Genomic DNA, 22,192 nt, shown 5'->3' on the forward strand with positions numbered 1-22,192 from the left:
GGCGGCTATTAACATTATCTTTGTCGCCATTGTAATGTATACAACCTATGTGTGCCTCAGACTGTTTTCGCCCTAAGCAGTGGACCCCCAACCATCATGTTGAAATAGACCCCTTGGGGCAGCCAGTCTAGACCTTTCTAGACTGTTGCATGACTTTTTTTCTGGGCATCCTCTCTGGGACAGCAGTGCTTCCCTGTGCTACTGCTGGCCTGGCTGCCTGTAGAACAGTAGTCTGGAGCAGGACACGGACAGCAGTGTGGCTGTATGCTCCTGCTCTGCACACTCCATGCACAATGGGGGGCATAGCAGGAGCACTGTAAGTGTCCAACTAGAGGCTGTTGACTTCACTGCAGGCTCAATAAGGGGCAGAGCCAGATGAAGAGCAGGAGCACAGAGCTCCATGTCCCACTCTTGTTTCAATGTTGCAGGTAGAGGGGGCGGAATGAAGTCAACATATGGGGGCAGGACCAATTGTGTGTCAGTTTAGCATTAATTTTCCAAGGTGAATTTGGGGGGAAAAGTAGCAGGACTTTTTTTTGTGGCTCGCCCTACCCCCCACACTTGGAATGTTGGATACCCCCCGGCCCAAGCCACTACCAGGTCTACCGAAGTTCCCGTTACCTCTTTCATCCTGGGACCATGTTGTGGGTTCTTTCTGGAACATTGGGGCTGCTCTTCTGCTTTGCTTGCTTGCCACCACTCTTTCTTCACTTCTCACTAACCCGCTTCAGTTCTGCAGGGCCTCCGGTTCTTCGGAATCTGTGTTGTTAAGGGACCTGCCGGTCCACCTCGCTGAGGTCATGCCACTGTCAACCAGTCTGTTTTGCATTGGTCGGGCCTCCTTCTGGCTCTCGAGGCTTTCTCCAACCTTCCCGCCACATCCTCTTGACCGAGGACTTGATTCTCCGTCCAGTGTTTTGTTTGCTGGGTTTGAGCTTCCCAGGCAGGTGCATCTTCACGCTGGCTTCTCTGGTTTCCCTGAGCTCCTTTCGGGCAGTCCTTTGCCTGTTTTTTTGGTTGGTAGCCGGGTCTTCCCCAGCATAATGTTATAGTCCCTTGTCTGTATCCATGATGTACTCTTCAGGCCTCCTCGGGTCAACCACTTCCTAGTACTTTTGATATCAGATGAAGGAGTATTTTGTATGACTCCTGTAATCTTCTTCTTCACAGTATTTTCATAAGACAACAAGTTATGTTTTACGGGAAGAAAATGAGGAGTGTCACAATAACATACAGTAGTACTGTCAGAGGCTTTTCTTACAGATCTTAGGGATTTTCTGGGACTCAAAGGTAAGAGGGTTATGGAGTTCCACAGTGGAACGGGAGTCCCATTCTGTCATGCGTCAGGCACCTTCGTCACTTACCTGCCCACATTCTTTGTTGCTGATTTGTCCTCGGCATGCCATAGGCCGGCCCCGCTCTCCTTCCCTCCACCAACGCAGGCGCTGCATTACTGGAGACTACTCACACAAGCATGCCACCACTGGCAACTGCTGTGGCGACCTACTGGCATGCTGTTACTTCACCTCTAACCCCACCATACGGTCTCAGACATTTCCAGCATCAGGTGATTCGTCCAACAGTCACGTGATATTCAGGAAACATCATGTGACTCTTGGGAATCAGCTCCTTCAGTTTAAAAGTGACCTGGGAACAGAACACATTGCTCCTCAACTGCTTTACTGTGCATAGTCATTCTGCTGTTGTTTGTGACTTGTATTGGGATTTTCGTGTGCTCTGGACCACCTTTTTCACCAGGATTTCGATTTTGGGATTTTTCTTCTGGATTTGGGATTTTGGACCTATGGATGAATTTTCTTGTAACTGTACCCTTGGCTATTGCACTCTGGACCTTCTTTGGACTGCCTTTAGGATTTGGTATTAGACTTGGACTTGTCTTCTTCGATTTTTGACCCTTGGCCTTGGAACTCTGGACTTTAATTGGATTGCCCTTTGGATTTGGTTTTGACCTGGATTTGTCCCCATCCTTCCCTTCTGTGTCCTTGTGCCACCCGGAAGTCCCCTTCCTCTAAGTTGCACCCTTGTTCCGCTCAGGTCCTGCTTTCTCTGTAACCCCCCCACCCTGTTTTCCTGCTCTCTTTTGATATCCCGAGCCAAGTCGCCTCTATCAACCTTACAGGTATGCCTACTATTGTGTACATTTAGTTTGCTCTATTCCTCTGCTCGCCCCAAACACTAAATCTGTTTCTTTCACAGATGACGGCTTCCTGGTGGTACCTTGGCTTTACTCAACCCTTTTAATCCATTAGCTGGCCATGGTGTTCACGTTTTAACCTCTGGCTGGTTCATGGGGAAGAAGGTTTATTAGGTCACCTGGGACGAGTGCATGACACCATCCCCATGAAGGTAGTCTCTCCCTGTGAGGTCCTCCTGCTTTTTATCACCCCTAGAGTTAATATCCGGTAGCAGCCTCACCTCCCTAGCCTCAAAGGAAAGGGGACCCCCACGGGCAAAAGCAACGTGATCCCATGATTCGTCACAATCATCACAATATGGCGTCCCTGCACATACTTCAGACCCCACTACTGGAAAAGTAGAGTGTGCTGCAGGGCAGGATTCTGAAGAATTGTCACAGAAGTGTTGTTTCCTTGAACCTGAATGGCGCCGTGTGAGGAGTAGTGGAGGGTGGGTATGGAGGGCAGCTGCACGACGGGAAGGAGGTGCCCCAACAGAGCTCCTCTGGAGAAGCATATTATGTTGCAAGGGAGGGAAAAACTGCACTGCTGCGGCTGTGCAATGGAGCAGGACTGTGGTGCAGTTTTATTTATCAGCACTAAATTAGTTGCACATGCTTCACTTTTTAATAGAAGAGCAGAGTGACAGACACCTTGCTTTTCAATTGTTCTTCAAAACTCAGCCTACTCCCAAAATAAATTAATCCAAATTTGCAAATGTTGCATACGATTGTGTGCCAATCAATTCTGTTTCACTGCAAAGCAATAGGTTTTTGGCTGATGAGGTGAAGCACACGCATTACTTAACAAACATCTGTCTGCTGTTCATCCCAGGGATATCATGTTGCAAAATTGACACAGAACCAGTTCTCAAGTGTAAAGGTCTTTGGCACTCGCCTGTCCGCAAGACTTCCAAAGGTGACAGCTCCAAGCATCATTCCGGCCATGTAAATGGTCTGGGCCACTTGTCTCATCGGACGTTGGTCACACACCAAATTCCACTGCAAACAAAGGGGAAGCAATGTGTTAGATACTGAGAGCCACAGTGGATAATGAGTGCTTCAAAGTTATGTTAACTTTTTCCATACATGGCAAGACTGAATGGACCCAACTCCTGAGTCGGGGCACACTGGCGTGCAACCCTAGACTCCATGTGCCTCAGCTTTTCTTGTGAGTTACAAGAGGCCATGTTTTGAGACTTAATGCCCTCTGAAGCTCTGGAATCCACTTCACCTTATGCAATCCCAAAAAGCTCTACCCCTTTGTACACTTAGTATAGTCTTTCATTATCTACAACAGTGCCCCCTGCTCTCTCAAGTCTTAGTTACTATCTTGATTCAATGTTTTGCATTTTTAATTCTTAGATACTGTATTCAACATTACTTTAGGGAGAATTTATTTGTGAAACCTGTCTTTTCCATTGCATCCTGACCTGCTTAGTCACTCCTCATGGTTCACATTGTTTCTGTCGAGGGTCCTGGCACCTTCCACAATACAAACTAGTGACTACCAAAGAGGGGCTACACTCTGTCGGAGACCCCAGGCTCAAGCATCAATTTAGTGTGATGATTAACAGAGGCATCTTTATTTGTTGTCTCACGAGCGAAGGAAGCAGCATCTTTCACCTAAATTGAACTAACTGCTCTAACCTGATCCACCCTTCATACCCCTTACCATTATTGATTGATTGATTGTTTATTAGATATACATGTAGCTACAAGGCTTTGTATAACACAAGACATACAATACACATGCAAAAGACAATACAAAATCTACATAAACATCTAACATCATATTCATATAACATCAGTGAGGGCACTCAAAACCTATTGAAGACCTTTAAAAATACCAACTACATATATAAAAAATCGTAAAATGTGATAAATGAGATTAATATAATTTCCTTGCATAAAAACAGACCATAAGGAGGGAATTTCATTCATCATTATTAGATTATTATAAGCTTTAAAAAACTTCATGCGCAATAAAACCAGAGATTCGCATTCAATTAACAAGTGAAAAGCGGACTCATTCACCAAATTACCACATAGACGACAAGATGTATGGCGATCAACTGATTGATTACTCAGGTTCCTGGATAATAAACCCATGGTAGCATTGAATTTACTTAATAAATAGAAGCGAAAAATATGCGGGCTTGGATATGCAGTAATATAACGGGGAGGAGAGATTCCAGATATTCTCTCAGAACAATAGTCACGGGTTGAGAGCCTATTCCCAATGTGAAGCATATTTTCCATAAATGCAGCTCTGCATATCTTAGTCTTCAACCATTGCTTAATGTCTCAAGATATGTAGATGGGGCTGCTCTCATATAGCCATTTTATATGTGTCAGCTTTAGTATACCGATAGCACCCAAGGGAACCTTATCCTCAAGACCTAAAAAGGCCTTCATTTGTATTTTATTTGTATTTTGTATTTTATTTATTTGTATTGCGCGCCTTGCCCAGAGGCTTGCAGGCGCATGTTTAGGGGAAGTTACTGGTTACAGAAGGGAAGTTACGGGTTACAGAGGGGGTGATACAGCATACAATTACAGGTGATAGTAACAACAATGTAGAGGTACCTGGTTACAGGAGAAGGTACAAGCTGTATGCAGTTACAAGTTACAGGATATATTTACAACAAGTCAGTTTACGTTACAACAGAATCGCCAGGGTGGCGAACCTATACACGTTAGGCAAATATGAGTGCAGGAGTCGCAATGTGCAGTCAGCCGTGCAGAAAACAGCACTAGCAGCAGGTGGATGCAGGGATGGAGGCTGAGGTATCTTGTTCCAGTAACCAAAGTTTAGTTTTGGCTTTAAAGGCGTGGCAGTGCGGAATGTTCCTTAGGGCATTGGGAAGTGAGTTCCAGAGCTTGGCAGCAAGGACCGGGAAACTCGACCCTCCAGCAGAGTGTAGTTTGAAGCTGGGGATGTCCAGTGTGTGAACCTGGGCGGATCTCAACAGTGATAGTTTCCGTTGACACTGTTAACAAACGTTCAAACAATAAGGCACATTGGGCAATATAAACATTCCAGATACCCCTAATATTAAATTCAAGATAAAAATACTGAACGCTAACACATTGAGGGAGGCGAAAGATTTTCCTTAATAATTTTGCTTCAAAGGCAATAATGTGTTCCTTGAATTTATGACCCCAAATAGCAATTGCATAGGATAGCAGAGCCACAATCTTTGCATTATAGATAGTCAATACGGCTGTTGTAAAATAACCATTATTACAACTGATGAATGCACTGAGTACGCTAACCGACGTATTACATTTCCTTTTTATGTCAACCCAATGTTGATCCCATTTAATTTTTTCATCAAAGATGAGAACCAAATATTTGTAGGAAGTTACTTGTTCAATTGGTTGCGATGATAACCTCCATACTGATTTTTTTGGTCTGTGTTTTTGAGTAAAGACCATGATCTTACTTTTGGCAATATTAATTTTGAGGCCATTAGCTGCAGAATATGTGGCCAGGGCATCAAGCATCAATTGCAAACCAGCAGCTGTGTAGTATAATAGAACAGGGTCGTCAGGGCAGGCATCCAACCTATAGTAACATTCTTGATCTTAATAGGGTTAGAAGCATGGATTGAAAAAGTATCACACATATCTGCTAAATACAAATTAAAAAGTATGGCAGCAATCATGCGCCCCTGTTTGATACCACAGGGTGTCGTTATCGGTTTCGAGAGTCTTCCTAGTGCATTTAAGTGCGCACGGACAGATGTGTCTTCATGGAGCAACATCAACATATGGAGCAAGCCAGGAGGGATCCCCCAGGCCACAAGTTTCCGCCACAAGCGATTCCTACACACAGTATCGAATGCGGTGGAAAAATCGATAAATGCACAGTGTACATCAAGTTTACGATGCTGCCAAGAATGTTCAATTGCAGAACTCAATATGAGCAAATTGTGAGATGTGCTTGATTTGTCTCTAAAACCGATTTGGTTCTGAGGCAAGAACTTGTTTTCAGACATCCATAATTTCAATTCATAAAGAAGGACTTTGGTAAAGATTTTCGAAGTGGAATCCAACATGGCTAGCATACGGTAGTTGGATGGCACATCCCAAGCGCCTTTCTTATGAACAGTCAATACTACTAAGTTGCCATGACGGTGGAAGACATCCGTGATTCTCAATATGCATAAAAAGGATGTGCAGAGCTGCACTTGAAAGCGGGGGATCACTCATGATCACAAGATTACAAATGCCGTCAGGGCCAGCAGCCCTTGAAGATTTAAAATTTTCAATAATGGTAATAATATCAAGAACAGATGCTTTGCAAACCCATGGGGCATCAGGAATCGCGAGAGCAATAGTTGTGAGTTCCACTCGTCCAATGTTGGATTTCACATGAGTCACCCATGTGTCTTTGTTGATACAGTTTAGAGTTAGATTGTGTTTTTTGTTCTTCGAGAGCAGTTGCCATATGCCATAACCATCACCAGATAGGGCAGACATGGCAAGTTTCTGCCAAAATTCCAACTCAAGTTTTTTTTTGTGAGATTTTAACCACGCTTTATAAGCACATTTAAGAGTCCTAATATGGGCAATAATTGTAGACCCGGAAGGCATTTCATACTGATAGTCAATGATATGTTCGATTGCTTGTCGCAACTCTTTTTTAGTTATTTGAATCACTTTGTCATTGCCGGTTCTTAAAGGCAAGGGCAAGTTAGCTCTATTATAGACAGTTTTATAAGAACGTTGTACAAGAGTCTTACATTGTATTTCTGTCATTGTTGTCGCGAAATTATTAATCAGTTCATCATTGTAGTTACGATCAGATGAACAAGAACTTATAAATTCCGATAAAAGTGATTGAGCGTTTATATTAGCTTCCAAAATATTATTCTTTTTCCTCAAAATTCGATTCTAACTCTGATTGAGGTAAATCTGACCATTATAGTTCACTGGTTACCAGATACAATAGAAAATGAAGAACAGACCACCAGACCTTGCGACACACTTATCCCGCCTACCACCAAAACAATGAACTCATTCCTCTCTTCGTAGTCCTACGCTAGTGTCCACTTCTGGTTATAACTTTATATGAATACTTCCAGTCTGCCGACTCTTACCGAGGGGCATTGGCCCTCAACCCCCATAATGACTTTGTTGCTTATGATTGATCCCATTGTTCATTCCAGTCTTTACCAGATTAAACAATCACGTGGGTGGCAATTTCCTTGGCACATATTTCTGTCAAACAGCACTTTTCAGTCCATAACAGGGCACCTGCTCTGAGTAGTCCATCGATGAGCAAACATTGACAAAGCCAAATGATAGGCGGCTTTTTAAAGAGTACACTATAAAAATAAATCCTATTGGTCTGGGGAATAGTGGCTTAATAGGGGCATGGCCAACTTAATTCAGTTCTTGGGTATTGTCCACCTGTAATTTAATTTGGTGTTATTTTATTCACTAACTCATTCACTTATTTATCTTTGGTTTTGTACATCAGTCCTGGTTAACCCAAAGTTACTTAATATGCAAAACAAAGGGGGTTCTGGCAGTCTCTCTACCTCTATTTTGCATACCAAGTAACTTTGGGTATCACCCTAAGTTACCAGGGGAATACAGATGTGGACCCCTTGCTCACTTCTCTTAGAGAGGCACAGCTTCACCTGACTGATAATGCCCAACTAGGCTGAAACACGTGTATGGGGTTGCTGTGGTACTCTTGTTCAGAGGAGAAATGCCTAGCATTTCAGTGCTGAACTGCCCCTGGACAGGACTAAGACTGATATGCGGGGAAATTTCTTCTCTGTGAAAAGAACAGTGAGCTAAAGACTTGGTTGAGACTCTCCCAGTGGCCATCCACCCAAGAACAAGCCAATGGGCTGTGTTCGTGCTGGTAGAGAATTTCCCAGACTCCCCTCTGTTTTGCATAACAAGTAACTTTGGGTCTCACCCTAAGTTACCAGGGGAATCCAGACGAGGACCTCTTGCTCACTTATCTTAGAGAGGCACAGCTTCACTTCACTGATGATGCCCAACTAGGCTGAAACACGTGTATGGGGTTGCTGTGGTATTCTTGTTCAGAGGAGAATTGCCTAGCATTTCGGTGCTGGACTGCCCCTGGGCATGACAAAAACTGATATGCGGGGAAATTTCTTCGCTGTGAAAAGAACAGTGAGCTAAAGACATGGTTGACACTCTCCCAGGGGCCATCCACCCAAGAACAAGTCAATGGGCTGTGAGAGTTTCCCAGACGCCCCTCTGTTTTGTATGTGTAGATTGGCTGGTATTTAGGCTGTGTTTGTGTGCACTGGCCTGTTGTATCCGTATGGGTAAGGTCCAGTGTCAGGGATGGTTTGTTGTATGCAAGTCTTACTTATGATGGGTGCGTGTTTGTGTATAACTTGGCTAGCCCAGGGGTGTGTATAGTATTTGGGTAGTGTATTGCAGAGGAGCAGGAGCGGGTGGTTAGTACAATGGCTACGCTCTAAGATCTGCTAGGTGGCTTGTCTACACAATTCTATCTAATGTGACGCATGACTACTCTTCACAATCCTATCTAGTGATATGCATGTTTTTTTCGCAATCTAACTATGACTTGTGGCTAATCTTCACAATTCTATCTCAGTGTGGCGCGTGGCTAATCTTCACAAGACTATCTAAGTGTGACGCATGGTTAATCTTCACACACATGGCTCATTGCAATTGCTAAATGCAGAATATTGCTACCTTACACAATTAGACTAAACGCAGAATATGCCCATCTTATACAATTACGCCAAATGCAGAGTATGGCTATCTGAAACTATTGGGCTAAATGTGAGATATGGCTGACTAACACAAATGGGCTAAAAGCAAGGTAAGGCTACCTCACACAATTAGGCTGAATGTGAGATATGGCTGGATGATTAACTCAATTGGGCTAAATGCGAGATATGGCTGACTAACTCAAATGGGCTAAAAAGCAAGGTAAGGATTTGTGATGAATCAGAGGTGATTCTCCAAGAAAACCTGGCCTGGGAAAGTTCTCATGTGGCCAGGGAAAGGCAGACGCTTTCTGATCCCGACCCTGTGTGTGGTGTTCTGCAGGAGGATCACATTGGGGGGGGGATCAGGTCAGAAGGACTGGGATAACCCCTTCAATAACGTACACCATACACTTTTAATGGCCTAGACACCATACACTCTTAATGGCCTACTGTAAAATTGAAACTTTTAAAGAAAAAGGTTATTCGAACATTGGGGACTTCAAGTCCCATAATGCTCAAAGTACTGAGATGAAGAAGAGAGACTAAGAGGCACTAGACTGCAGACTAGTGGTTCTAATGACCTACACCTGAGAGGGACATTTGAGTATATAAGAACTCCTCAGGTGCCGGCCATAAGAACAAGCAGGAGGTGAAGTGGTTGTCGTGACTCCATGTTTCAGTGGCAGCAGCAGAAGGAGGGAAGCCAAGACTACTCTACCTAGTTACAGAGCAGATGCTGGTTCTGAGAGGTTCTCTACCTTGGATGGCCTTGTATGCAGAGGTTGCGCGGTGGGGAGCGTTGTTGTGGAAAGCTTCCCCCTGATGGCTTTGGATGCAGAGGTTGTGTGGCCTGAAGCATTGTTGTGAAAAGCTTTGCCCATTTTGAGGTGTGCTTCAGTGGCAGACAGGCACTGTAGTGCTACTTGAGCAAGGAATGCTCCTTTCCAAGCAGACGCAGGCCTAGGGAAGTAAACCGAAGAGGTCTGCCGTGCAGGAGACAGCAGCAGAAGACACTGTGGCAGCGGAGAGAGAGGACACGTATGCAGTAACTGATGAGTTCACCAATATTGGGTAACCCCGGTATGCTCCGTAATTTCCAGCTGGGCACTTGTGTTTATTTTGAATACTGAACTGATAAAAAGAAGTTGAAGTGGCACAATAAGAACGTTGTGGACAGACAAGAAAGGAAAGGTTATAATTGTGATCCTGAAAGCCAACCGAATTGCCAAAGCCAAGAGAGAGTAATATTAAAACAAGTTAACAATAACCAGCATCGCCAAAATCAAGAGAATGCAAGACAAAAGCAAGCTAATTATAACCTTTAGTGCCAGAGCGAGGAAGAGGCAATAGCTGGAAAAGAACTCCACAAGCATTTTCTAAGTCAAAGAAGAGCCAGTGAGCTAGAGAGCCAATGCCAACATTTACGTGATGTAAAAGTGGGAAAACAAGAGAGGTAGGAGAGCAGGCCTCCTGATAGGAAGTATTCAGGAGGAGAGGATCATAACTTGCATTGCATGTGGCAATCACAAGACTGGAACAAATAGCACCAGTATTTAACATATATTCCCAGAAGAAGTAGTAACTTTTGATGTTGTTGAAAGTCAAAGACTTTATCAAATGGTTTGAACAGAACTTTACCACAGAAGTACTTGTAGTGTAGGAGCTTTTTGTCCTGGCAGGGAGTATACCAGGATAGGGACTTTGCAGTGGTAGACCTGGCAGGTGAGTGGACCAGGAAGGGGTTATTGAAGTATTTTGGTGTGGTTAAAGGTTATCAAGAAGAAGAGGAAGTGGCAGGACCACTGAAAGTGTTCTGTGAACTGTTGTGAAATCAGCCTGACAAAACCATTGTTGTTGCCACAGTGTGGAATCATCCTAACAAAACATTGCTGCGGATGCAGATGAATTGTGGAAGTGTTTTGATTCTGAGGAGAAGTTGTATTGGACTCTTTACTATAAGTGAAGAGAACGTTCATCTAGTTGAACTGTTGGTTAAAAGTCAAGTGGAAGTCTTTGGGAGTAAGACGAACTTTATAATTGGAACTTAGTGACAAAACAGAACTTTTCTATTTTGATTTGAAATCCTGCTTTGAATCTGGGGAAGGGGATCCGACCCTGGTTACAAAGATATACAGTTATTTGGTCTGTGTTGAACGTAACTGTTATTTCTGATATATTTTCACTGTCATACATTTCCTTTATGTGTTGAATGTATGTAAAATTGTAAGGGACAGATTTCTTTTACTAGAGTATTTCCTTTAGTTTATCTTGATAGGCAGGGCAATATTGTTTGGTTAGGGGTAGAGAAGGTACGCCCAGTTATAAATCTCAAAGAGCTGAATAGATGGATCATATATCGACATTTCAAGATGGAGGGCATCCATCAGCTCAGGGACTCCCTGAGAGAGGGAGACTGGTTAATGCGCCTAGATTTGAAGGACGCATACTTTACGGTCCCAGTACTCAAGGAGTACAGACCATTCCTAGCTTTTCGCTGGCAAAGACAATTTTGGCAATTCAGGACAATGCCATTCGGACTTGCATCAGCACCCTGGGCATTCACCAAGCTGATGAAGCCGGTAGCAGCAGCGATCAGAGAGAAAGGCGCCAGGATGATCATTTACCTAGACGATCTCCTACTCTTGGCGGAGGATCGGGAGGTACTAGTGTACCAGATGAAATGGGTGCAGGACCTTCTGGGATCGCTGGGATTCCTAGTGAATACAGAGAAATCCGATACCACGCCAGCGCAGAGATTAGACTTCCTGGGGTTTGTGCTAGATACCAAGAAGGCGACATTAGAGCTTCCGGCTCGGAAGATAGGAGATATCAAGAGAGAGATCAGAGTTTGCTTAGAAAAGCAGCAAATATCACTCAGAACCTTGGCGAGAATAGTGGGGTTTCCAGCAGTGTCTATACAGGCCATATTTCCAGGCCCCCTGCACTACCGAGCACTGCAGAGTTTGAAGATAAAGCACCTTCAACAGGGACTGAAGTATCATCAGCTAGTACCGCTGGATCAGGAGTCCATTACGGAGCTAGAGTGGTGGTTAAAGAATATGGATGCCTGGAATGGGCAAGCCATATTCGGAGACAAGTCGGATCTGATCATAGAATCGGACGCAAGCCAGAAGGGCTGCGGTGCCAGATGCGTATCTCTACAGGCCGGAGGCAAGTGGAGCGAAGAAGAGCTTTGCCTTCACATAAACTGCCTAGAGCTCCTAGCAGGGTCGTTCGCGATCAAGGCATTCACAAGAGAAAGAGTAAAATCTTGTGTCCTGCTGAAAATGGACAACATATCGGCAGTGCGGTACATCAACCACCTAGGCGGTACGAGGTCCAAGATGCTAGCAGAGCTAGCGAAGGATTTGTGGCATTTCTGCCTGCGATCAGAGACATCAGTGACGGCAGAGTATCTGCCAGGTACACTGAACACAGTAGCAGATTGGAACTCTTGTTATCTGACAGACTCCAGCGACTGGAGACTGGATCCAGCAGTGTTTCAGAAGCTGAACATGAGATGGCGCCCATTACGCATTGACCTATTCGCCTCCCGGCTCAATGCTCAGACGAGCCTTTACTTCAGCTGGAGACTAGATCCGGGAGCACAGGCAACCGACGCCTTCCTGGAAGAGTGGACAGGAGGCCCTCATTACGCTTTTTCTCCCTTCGTGATGTTGAGCAGAGTTCTAGCAAAATGTCGGAGGGAGAAAGCAGAGCTGGTATTAGTAGTGCCTTTGTGGAAATCACAGGTGTGGTTTCCAACGCTAATGGAGCTAGTGACGGACATACCCAGAGTGCTTCCCGAAGGAGAGCGACTGCTCACGGACCCAGCTGGGTCATATCATCCTCTGAGAGTGAGAGGGACACTCCCGCTAGCCGCGTGCAGGATATCAGGAAACGCTGGGCACTGCCAGGAATATCGACGCAGGCTGAAGAGCTTTTCGCTGAATCCTGGGCTCCATCCACAAGGAGGAGCTATGATGCAGCTTGGGAAAAATGGACAAGCTGGTGTAAGAACAGAAGTGTTCATCTCGTTTCAGCACCTGTAGTGGAGATACTGAATTTTTTAGCAAACTTGTTGCAGAACGGAAGAGCTTTCCGTACAATAGGTGTGTACAGATCCGCAATCTGAGCAGATCATATGCCAATAGAAGGAGCCCCAGCAGGAGAATACCCTGCAGTAATGAGGCTCATCAGAGGGGCGAGATTCAGAGTGCCACCAGAGCCCAGGTACAGTACAACGTGGGACGTAGCAGAAGTATTACGCTTCCTATCAGATTGGCCAACGGATAAGTACCTTTCCCTCAAGCAGATATCAGGTAAACTAGCTATGCTACTATGTTTGATTTCCTGCAAACGAGTATCGGATGTGAGAGCTCTGGAGACTAACAGGAGGTCCTTTGGACGGGAGGGAGTGACATTTTCAATAGTCAGGAGGACCAAGACAGGGACTACTACGGTCCATTATCCCTATTTCCCGAGTAATACGAAATGGTGTGTTGCACGATGCATTAAGGAGTATGAGAATAGGACGGCGGAGAATAGAGCGGCAGGCACCACACAGCTACTAATAGCGCGTAGGAAGCCTTTTCACGCAGTGGCTACGGCGACCATCGCAAGATGGGTCAAGGAAATTATGCAAGCAGCAGGTGTGAATGTGAGCATGTATGAGGCTCATTCAGTGAGAGGAGCAATGGCTTCGAGAGCCGTGAGAGCAGGAGTATCATTAAGTGAAATCATGCTAGCAGCAGACTGGTCGAGTGATCACACGTTTAAACAGTTTTATTTTAAACCAGCAGAGAGTCTAGCAGGAACGGTGTTGGGGAAGCTTTGAACAAGCATAATGCTCGCCTCCAGTCTTGTCATAGAATGAAGATTACCCCTGCTAGCGCGCAGGGAGTATTAATTCTATTAAAGACTAGGAGGTGAGCATTACATTCCCACCCGAGTATTGTACTGTCTATAATTGCAATGTATTATGTTAGCAAGTACACTACATAGACACCTCACCGGCAGTTGGGTTTTTCAAGTTCAAGAAAGACTTTACATCGTTAGCGAGGATCAGTTATGGAAGTTGTGAAATTTCAGAGCAAGTAAAAGCAGAGGAGGAGTTCAAGCACAGGAAGTGGGTTGTGACTGGCTGAGAAGACATGGACTACAGAGACTCATGGATTTTGTAGTTTTTGAAAGGAAAGAGTTCTGTTGAACACTTTGCAAGTTTTATATAAGTTTGTTGAACTGCTGAAGAGTAGTAAATAAATGAAGTTGAAGCATAATACTCGCCTCCTAGTCTGTAATAGAATGAATACTCCCTGCGCAGCTAGCAGGGGTAATCTTCATTATGGCTAATACACCATCTTTGAAAGACATAGATGATTTGCAAAGACCCTTTGAAATCTCTGACTCTGTTTTAGAGTCAGCCTGCCAAAGTGGTGACGTTTATCCCACACAGGCAGTATGGTCGAGTGAAAAGACGCATTGACAACCATGTTCATCACATGGCGACTCACCACAAAAGTCTCCACTAGTCTTCTCTGTACAAACACAACAAAGACTTTGTGAAGCCTATGATCTATTAACAGTAGCAGGAGAAATAGATGATGATGCGATTAATTTCATAAATACACTTAATAACACCTGTCCCGATTTGGAGGACGTAATGTACATATGTTCAAATACAGGCAATTTAAATCAGTTACATGAAGAGCCAAGTGAGCATAAAATGGCGATCTCTGGCGACCAAAGAGTCACGAAGGAGAAGGAAGGGTGAAAGATGGATGCGCATGAACTCTCTAAGCCACAAGTTATGTTTGACAAATCTAACAACCAACCCTTGAGCAATTCACTGTCTTTTATAGCTCTGACGCCTCGAAGATTGAAAGTCAAGGAATTGGCCGAGAAACGTCAATACTTTATCCAAGAAAAGTAATCACAGCGCTTTTCCTTTCCTGAGACACCAGCGTTAAACAACACACTAAGTGCCATGCATACTGCCCTTTTAACAGTGGTGAGATTAAATGAAGTGCTCAAACAAAAAATGTCTAAACACTCTGAACTATTGACACAAGTATTGAAAGAAAGCAGTTTGACACCATCTCTCTGTGAGTTACAAAATTGATCTCTTGCCCTATTAACAAGTCAGATGAAACAGAAGGTAACTCCATCTCCATCTTGTACCAACATAAATCCAAATGAAACTGTGCACAACCACGATGACTCTACTAATCTGAATGTGCCAAAGAAAAACACCTTTGATCCTCCACAAACTACAGGGGCCACTGGGAAGTGGTAAAGCTGACACATTTTCTAAAGATCCACGCTCTTTGATGAATGACCAGAGAGTACAGGAGCCTGGTCCCTTACCTACTGATTCAAATCCCAACATGTTACGGAACCCATTTAACTAGTTTACTAAGCTAATTCCTCCTCAGCCCAGAACCATGAGAAACCCTCTAAAGGAAACAAAGAGAAAAATAATAATGAGCAAAAACTCTCAAGTAGGTACTCAGAAATCTAAAACAAGATGTTTTATTAAATTATTGAGTACCCCAATAAAACCAAAGATATTGGGGAAGATAGTGAGCAGGGGAAACCAGAATACAATTGAATCACAGAACAAATGGTTCCCATCAAGTCAGTGAATTATAAACCACTGAATGATCTGGTGGTGTTGGTAACTCTTCCAGAATCAACCAACCCTTCTTTACCCCAACTTATTGGAGGCTCATCATTACACCCAGAGCCCGTAATAACAAGTGAACCAGTGATTCCAACTATACAACAATTGAGATAAGAAATAAAAAATTCAAATCGCTCACTATGTTTGTGAATCTCGGGGAGCGACTGAAACAAATTCTAATAACCAGATAACATCAGTTTTAACTCCACTCTTAGCTCCCCTTCTGAAGGGGCCCTTTCATTTTCAGGCAGGACTGAATCAAACTCAGAATTGTACAGATATAATTAAACCCACCAAAAACCTAACTGGCGAACCACGAAATCTTGTGTCTAATCAGATCGTGGGTAAAACATCTACAAGTGCAAATAATAATTGGCAACAATATACAAATTACCATTGGTTGCTGATAAAATGCAGAGAACATCCATTCAAGAAGTATGATCTCAGTAGAGCATGCATACTAAATATTTGCATGGATGTTCCAGCATTGGAAGATCTCATTTCAACAGATATCGATTTAGTTGAATTCATCGATGACCGAGATCTTACAGAAGCAAGATTATTCATTAGATCAGGAGTCATTGTAAACATATTATGGCAAGCAAGAACATCATTATATAATTTAGGATTTATATTGAATCAATACATTTCAACAGATCAGAGGTCTGAATTACCACAAGTACCGACTACTATGAGAATCTATAATAATACTCCAAAATTTCATCAGAATACTCCATCTGACCACATAATCTGGGGAAAATGGCAAAATCAGGCATATGATAGAAGACCATAACAACTCCCGTCTGATGAAAATGTGAGCCTTATATCATGGAACACAAAGAGTCACAGGCACCTTATGGAAACTAAATGTGATGAATTGAGCAATTATGACATCATTGTGCTCCAGGAGACATGGCTCACATCTGACCTAATATGGGACCCATTTGTCATATTGACAGTTCCTGCCATAAGTAATACAAGAGGTCGTCCAGTGGCAGGCCTGCTGATAGCAATCAAGAAATCTAAGAACTTTACTGTCAAGTTACATAAATCTCCCACACCTTATATTCAGATAACTAAACTTCAGAAAAATGGTCAATCCATTATCATCATTAATATATATTGGGGGAGAACACATCTATCATCTAAAATGTTCTATGAACATCTGTGCTCCATTCTCGATGACCTATTAGTGGATGTGGATAGTAGTTATATGGGAGATTTGAATCTTCATTTAATGGTCCCAAATAACACCTGACGAGTTTCGATGGGAAAACTTAATGAAGGACAGGAACTATGTTATGTTAAATGGCTCCATCGTGGAGGAGTTACCTCAGCATACCACTTGGCATAGAGGCTCCCAGCAAGCCACGCTAGGTTACATTTATAGCGATACAAAGTTTCTAAATATAGTTAATTCATTAATCATCAAACCTACTGAATTAAGTGATCATAACCAGCTATTTCTCACGTGGACTTGGCCCACAAGTCAAACGTCTAATTTAGTGAACACCAATCTTGCCAGATCTCTGTAAACAATGCAGGTAACCGCATGATATGGACAGAGACTAAACTATTACAATTCAAACAAATTCTTGTTAATAACTCTTTAAGTTTGAATCCGCTAGAGGCAGGTTGTTACACTATGGCAATGCAGAAATTCACTCGGAGAAGGACACAGGATGGACAGTACAGACATAAAAAATGTCATGCTTTTGGTCTGGAAGTGAAGCAAACAAAAGGCTGAATTATGGCAAAACATAAGAAACTTAAAAAATGACTCAGTACTAACCAGAATCCTTCAAACCAAACATCTCAAATCAGTCTATAAAAACTGGTTAAGGGGCAAAGGATAATTAGATAACAAAAGATGGAGAGCTAATGATGCTCCAGATCAGCTTGAAATATATGGGTGGAATTTGGGCATTGCTGAACAAAGCGCTACATAAAACCCAGACTTCTGTGCAAATAAATCCTACAACAGAACAAGCATGGAGAGATTATTATGGTACTGTACATCAAACTCCCGTCCCTGGTTGTGAAATCAATTTTGACATGATGGATTTTGATCATAACTTCCTATTTGATTGAGAGGATATAGTGCATTGTATATCAAAACTTAGTCGTTCAAGAGCTGCAGGGCCTGATGGCCTTCACAATTGTATAATGAAACAAAATCATCACGCTTGGGCATCAATCTTATACCAAATTTATATGCAAATAATGAGAACTGGGAAAATTCCAACCTCATGGAAAAAGTTATTCATCCTTCCTATTTTCAAGAAGGGTGATAGACTAGATCTTAAATCATACCGGCCAATTGCATTCCTAGAATGCCCAGGCAAGATATTTGCTTGTTTGGTGTTAGTAAAATTCCACAAATGGCTGATTTATGCAAGATTGAGAGATCCTTTCCAGGCAGGTTTCATCCCAGGTCTAGGAACAGCCATTAACCTGATCACTCTACACTTAATTATATATCATGAAAATAACGAAAGCAACCGATTTATATAGCTTTCAGAGACTTTCAAAGAGCGTTCGATTCAGTCCCTAGAGAGTGGTTATTCAAGAAATTGATTAACCGAGGATGCCCATGGTCTATATTAAAATGGCTACATCGAATTTCACTCAGACACCACCATCCAAATTTGTTTAAGTCGGGAGGGCTTAGTGTCAGAGGCAATAAAAACAGATTGAGGGCTGAAGCAAGGCTGCTTATTAGCCTCTGCCTTATTTAATCTTTTTTTATTGCAGAAATAAGTGCTAGTTTTGAAGATCTGACAATCGATGCACCAAGACTAAAGGGCACACCTATAAATTCACTATTGTGTGCGAATGATATGATTTTAATATCAAAAACACCAAAATGCTTGAGATTGATGCTAAAAGTGTTGGATAACAAAAACTCAAACTATTCAATTTGGAAACAGAAACCAAAGAACCAACCATCATACTTGGGAATTGCATAAAACCAATCTCCAAGTGGTCACAAGTTATATATACTAGTAAAAAGAAGGGTGAGGTGGAGATGCGCTATACACCACAACAATGAGGCACACTGATAATATTGTTGATGCTTTAATTGAAACGGAAACAGCCGACACGTGTTTCGACACACAGGTCGTTCTCAAGGCTGAGTAATTGGTAGATCGTGATACGACAAAACAAAAACAAATTCCGAAATGTCAAAACCGAATTGAATATGAACATAAACAACAAAAAACGAAAACAAATAAATGGAAACTACAGCACATAAATCCAGATTAATATCATCACACAACAAAAAGTAGTTGTTGATTTAAAACACAATAACACAACACATTGTATAATTCAGGAATTGTTAGCATACCATGAACCAGGGTTGGAGAGTGGAGCAAGGGAGGCGAAGGCAGTTGCAGACAATAAAACAAAGCAAGAAATAAACAATAAATATTGGTATATGAAGCTGTTTAACCTGTAAATCCAATACCAAAGGTTGGTGATCACATTTTAGGTGTATCTCACTCAATAGGTCAGTGCGGGGATGCAAAAAAGAACCCCTTAGGCAGTGCACAGAACACCGGAGCAACCAATCATGCAAAGCAAACACCAGTCACCTGCTTATCAGCAAAGTTTATGTCTAAAAGGATCAGTGAATGACGACAATTAGCCCTTCAGAATAGCAAGAAAAAGGACGTCCGCACAGGAGTGAGCCAAGATCCAGTATAAAAGCATACCATAGAATAGCATAGCATACCATAGAATTCAGGGGTCCGCCGACCCGGACCTAACGCCACCGGTAAAACCATACGCCGTTGTTTCCGTGACCGTGCAATCACGACGCATGGACCTGGAAAAAACACCACCACAAACCGCCGCCGCGGAGTGAAGGGATCTGTAGAATGCGACGGCAGCGAAACCACCCAGTTACCGGCAACACGAAACACCATGGGCATCACGAGAACCACAGACATGGAAGCACCGTCACAAAAATGCCGGAAAAACCGTGGCCACGGAGGCGGTATCAACGCCACCGCGAACATGATGTTAAACAGTACTAGGTGAGGTGAATCAGGCCACAGGTGCCCCAAATGAGGCCAACCGGACCCAGCAGGTCACTGAGAGGCTACAAAAGGGCCACACCCACACCCAAGCCAACTCCAAACACAACCATGTAGGCAGCAGCAGCATTGAGACTGGGACTATTGAACCTACAGGCAGCAGTGCACATGGTGGCAGCAATGGTGCAGAGGAGGATGAGGCGGAGGCGGAGGAGGCGCAGGCGTCGGTTAATAAACCCTGCACCCATGCCAAACCCAATTGCGCAGCCGGCACGACCCCACAGGGAGTCTGCAATACCCTGCATCAAGGGCCTCACCCTGGAACCTGACCCCAGGACAGATCCACTCATTATACCGGCTGGACCGTCCAACAATCATGTACATCACCGCCATGATTGAGGACGACATCAGCAGCCACATTGCCATCTCGACCGCAATCCCCTCCCCCTCCTGAAGGTGTTGTCAGTACTGCATTTCCTAAGCACCGGAATTTATCAGCACACAGTTGGTGAGCTGCACAGGCTCTCAAAACCCTGTTTTTCAAAAATATTGGCACAGGTACTGGACGCTCTGCTGCGCCATGTGTCGGAACACATCGCCCTACCCCGTACAATTGCAGAGGTCATTGCAACCAAGTTGGCATTCCATGCCATTGCAGCCATGCCAAATTGCATAGATGCATCAGACTGCACCCACATAGAGCTGACAGTACCATGTACAATGGAGATGGTGTACCGCAATAGGAAACAGTACCACTCACTGAATGTACAGATCGTATGTGATGCCGGACTGCTGATTACACATTGCTGCGCACGTTTTCCGGGGTCAACACATGACTCAATGGTCCTGCGGAATTCCACATTGCCACACTACATGGAACGCTACGCTGGACAAAGCACATGGCTATTGGTTGAGTACAACTGCCAATGCATAGGCCCTGTTGAAGTGTGTTGAGTGCCCAGGCAAATGACCTGTGTAAGTGGGCTGCTACAACTGCACATGCATCACCCCCTGGCCCATGTAATGGACGGTCAGCATAACCCACACATCACATATCTGCACATGACCGGTTGCCACAGTACTCACCCTGCCTAAGGAGACATACAACCAAAGCTACCAACAGGCCACACAAGTTGATCCACTCAATCCAGCCACCCACACTTAGGACCACTTCCCCCCCCAAAGCACATGACGGCTGCACATGAGACATCCTGCAACAGCCAAATCATCACAGGCCATGGAATGACTCCCACATGTGTGCTTGTCAGTTCACAGTGCCTTACTTACCAACCACTATCGTGTATAAGGTCCACTTCATATGCACAACAAGTAATAGTGCAATGTCCAAATGCCGCCATCTACAACAATTACCCATGGATGGCAATCACCCGCCCTTCCGACCACGGCTAGGCCCATATGGATGAATGTATGATGACACAATATTGCATTGCCTCAGATCGTGAGATGAACCACAAACACTGACATGTCCCACACATTTACATCCCATGTAGGTGATGCTGGATATGCACTCACGCCATGGCTGATGACACCTGTACGGAGGCCAAGGAACAGGCATGAGGAGGTGTACAACAGGGCACACGTCCGCACACGTGGCATGATTGAGGGGACATTTGGCCCACTGAAGGCCAGGTTCCGCTGCTTGAGCAGATCTGGAGGATCACTGCTCTACAACCCAGTGAAGACGGTTAAAATTGTGCTTGTGTGTGCCATGGTACACAATCTGTGCCTGCGCAGGAACATTCCGCTGCCCCCAGATGCAGAAGATGAAGATGGGGATGGAGATGGCGATGGGGATGGGGATAGGGTGGCAGCACAACCTCCCAGTGGTGCGCAAGATGGCCAACAAGCACGGGATGTACTCATTCGAATTTACTTTTGAGAGACTGCACATTGACAGCAAAGCATGGAAATGACGATGCCAGTGAATAAATTATTTTTGTCTGCTGATGAAATGACAGATGTCCAACCATTATGGTAGTTTTCAAAGGTTTTGTATTATCAATTAAACATGGAAGAAAGTGCATTGGGTAGGGAAGCTGTACACCCATGCCCACCCACCACCCAAACCACCCAAACGTTCCCACCCCCAACCAGGCCCCTAACAAGTAACCACCTAATGGGCAACCCCCACCACCTCCACCACCCAAACCTTCCCACCCCTCCAACACCCATGGTGTCCCCAAATGTCACGTTGACTGGCATCCCCACATGCCACTATTTGCGGGGGTGCTTGTACGCAGGTGTGTCCTTGCTGGTGGATCCAGTCAACCGACTTGAACGCCTCCATGGGCTGCCAGTGGCAGAGCTGGATGGGGTGGTGCTGGCTGAGGTGACTGTCAGGGTAACTATGGGCAAGCGTCCTTGAAACGCCTGCTGCGCTACCAACATTGACTCGGCAATGCTCGACTGCACACTGTTCCCTTCCCTGACATGGCGTGCCAGGGTGAGAATTGTGGCCGCAAATCGTCCAATCGACCTGGTGAGCCGACGCACCGAAGTGGCATTGCTCTCCCTCTGC

At 44.2% G+C, this 22,192-nt stretch overlaps 1 protein-coding gene across 1 annotated transcript in view; it reads right to left on the minus strand.

Annotated features, from left to right (window-relative positions):
* LOC138567102 (solute carrier family 22 member 20-like) overlaps nt 1-22,192 on the minus strand; it is a 645,277-nt gene that overhangs the window by 460,838 nt on the left and 162,247 nt on the right. Inside the window, exon 2 of the mRNA XM_069644972.1 lies at nt 3,093-3,196. Coding sequence (XP_069501073.1) covers nt 3,093-3,196 — 104 coding nt within the window. The remainder of the gene's footprint in view (nt 1-3,092; nt 3,197-22,192) is intronic.

Source organism: Ambystoma mexicanum, chromosome 2p, assembly GCF_040938575.1.
Source record: "Ambystoma mexicanum isolate Mex_15411 chromosome 2p, UKY_AmexF1_1, whole genome shotgun sequence".
Taxonomy (NCBI): Eukaryota; Metazoa; Chordata; class Amphibia; order Caudata; family Ambystomatidae; genus Ambystoma; species Ambystoma mexicanum.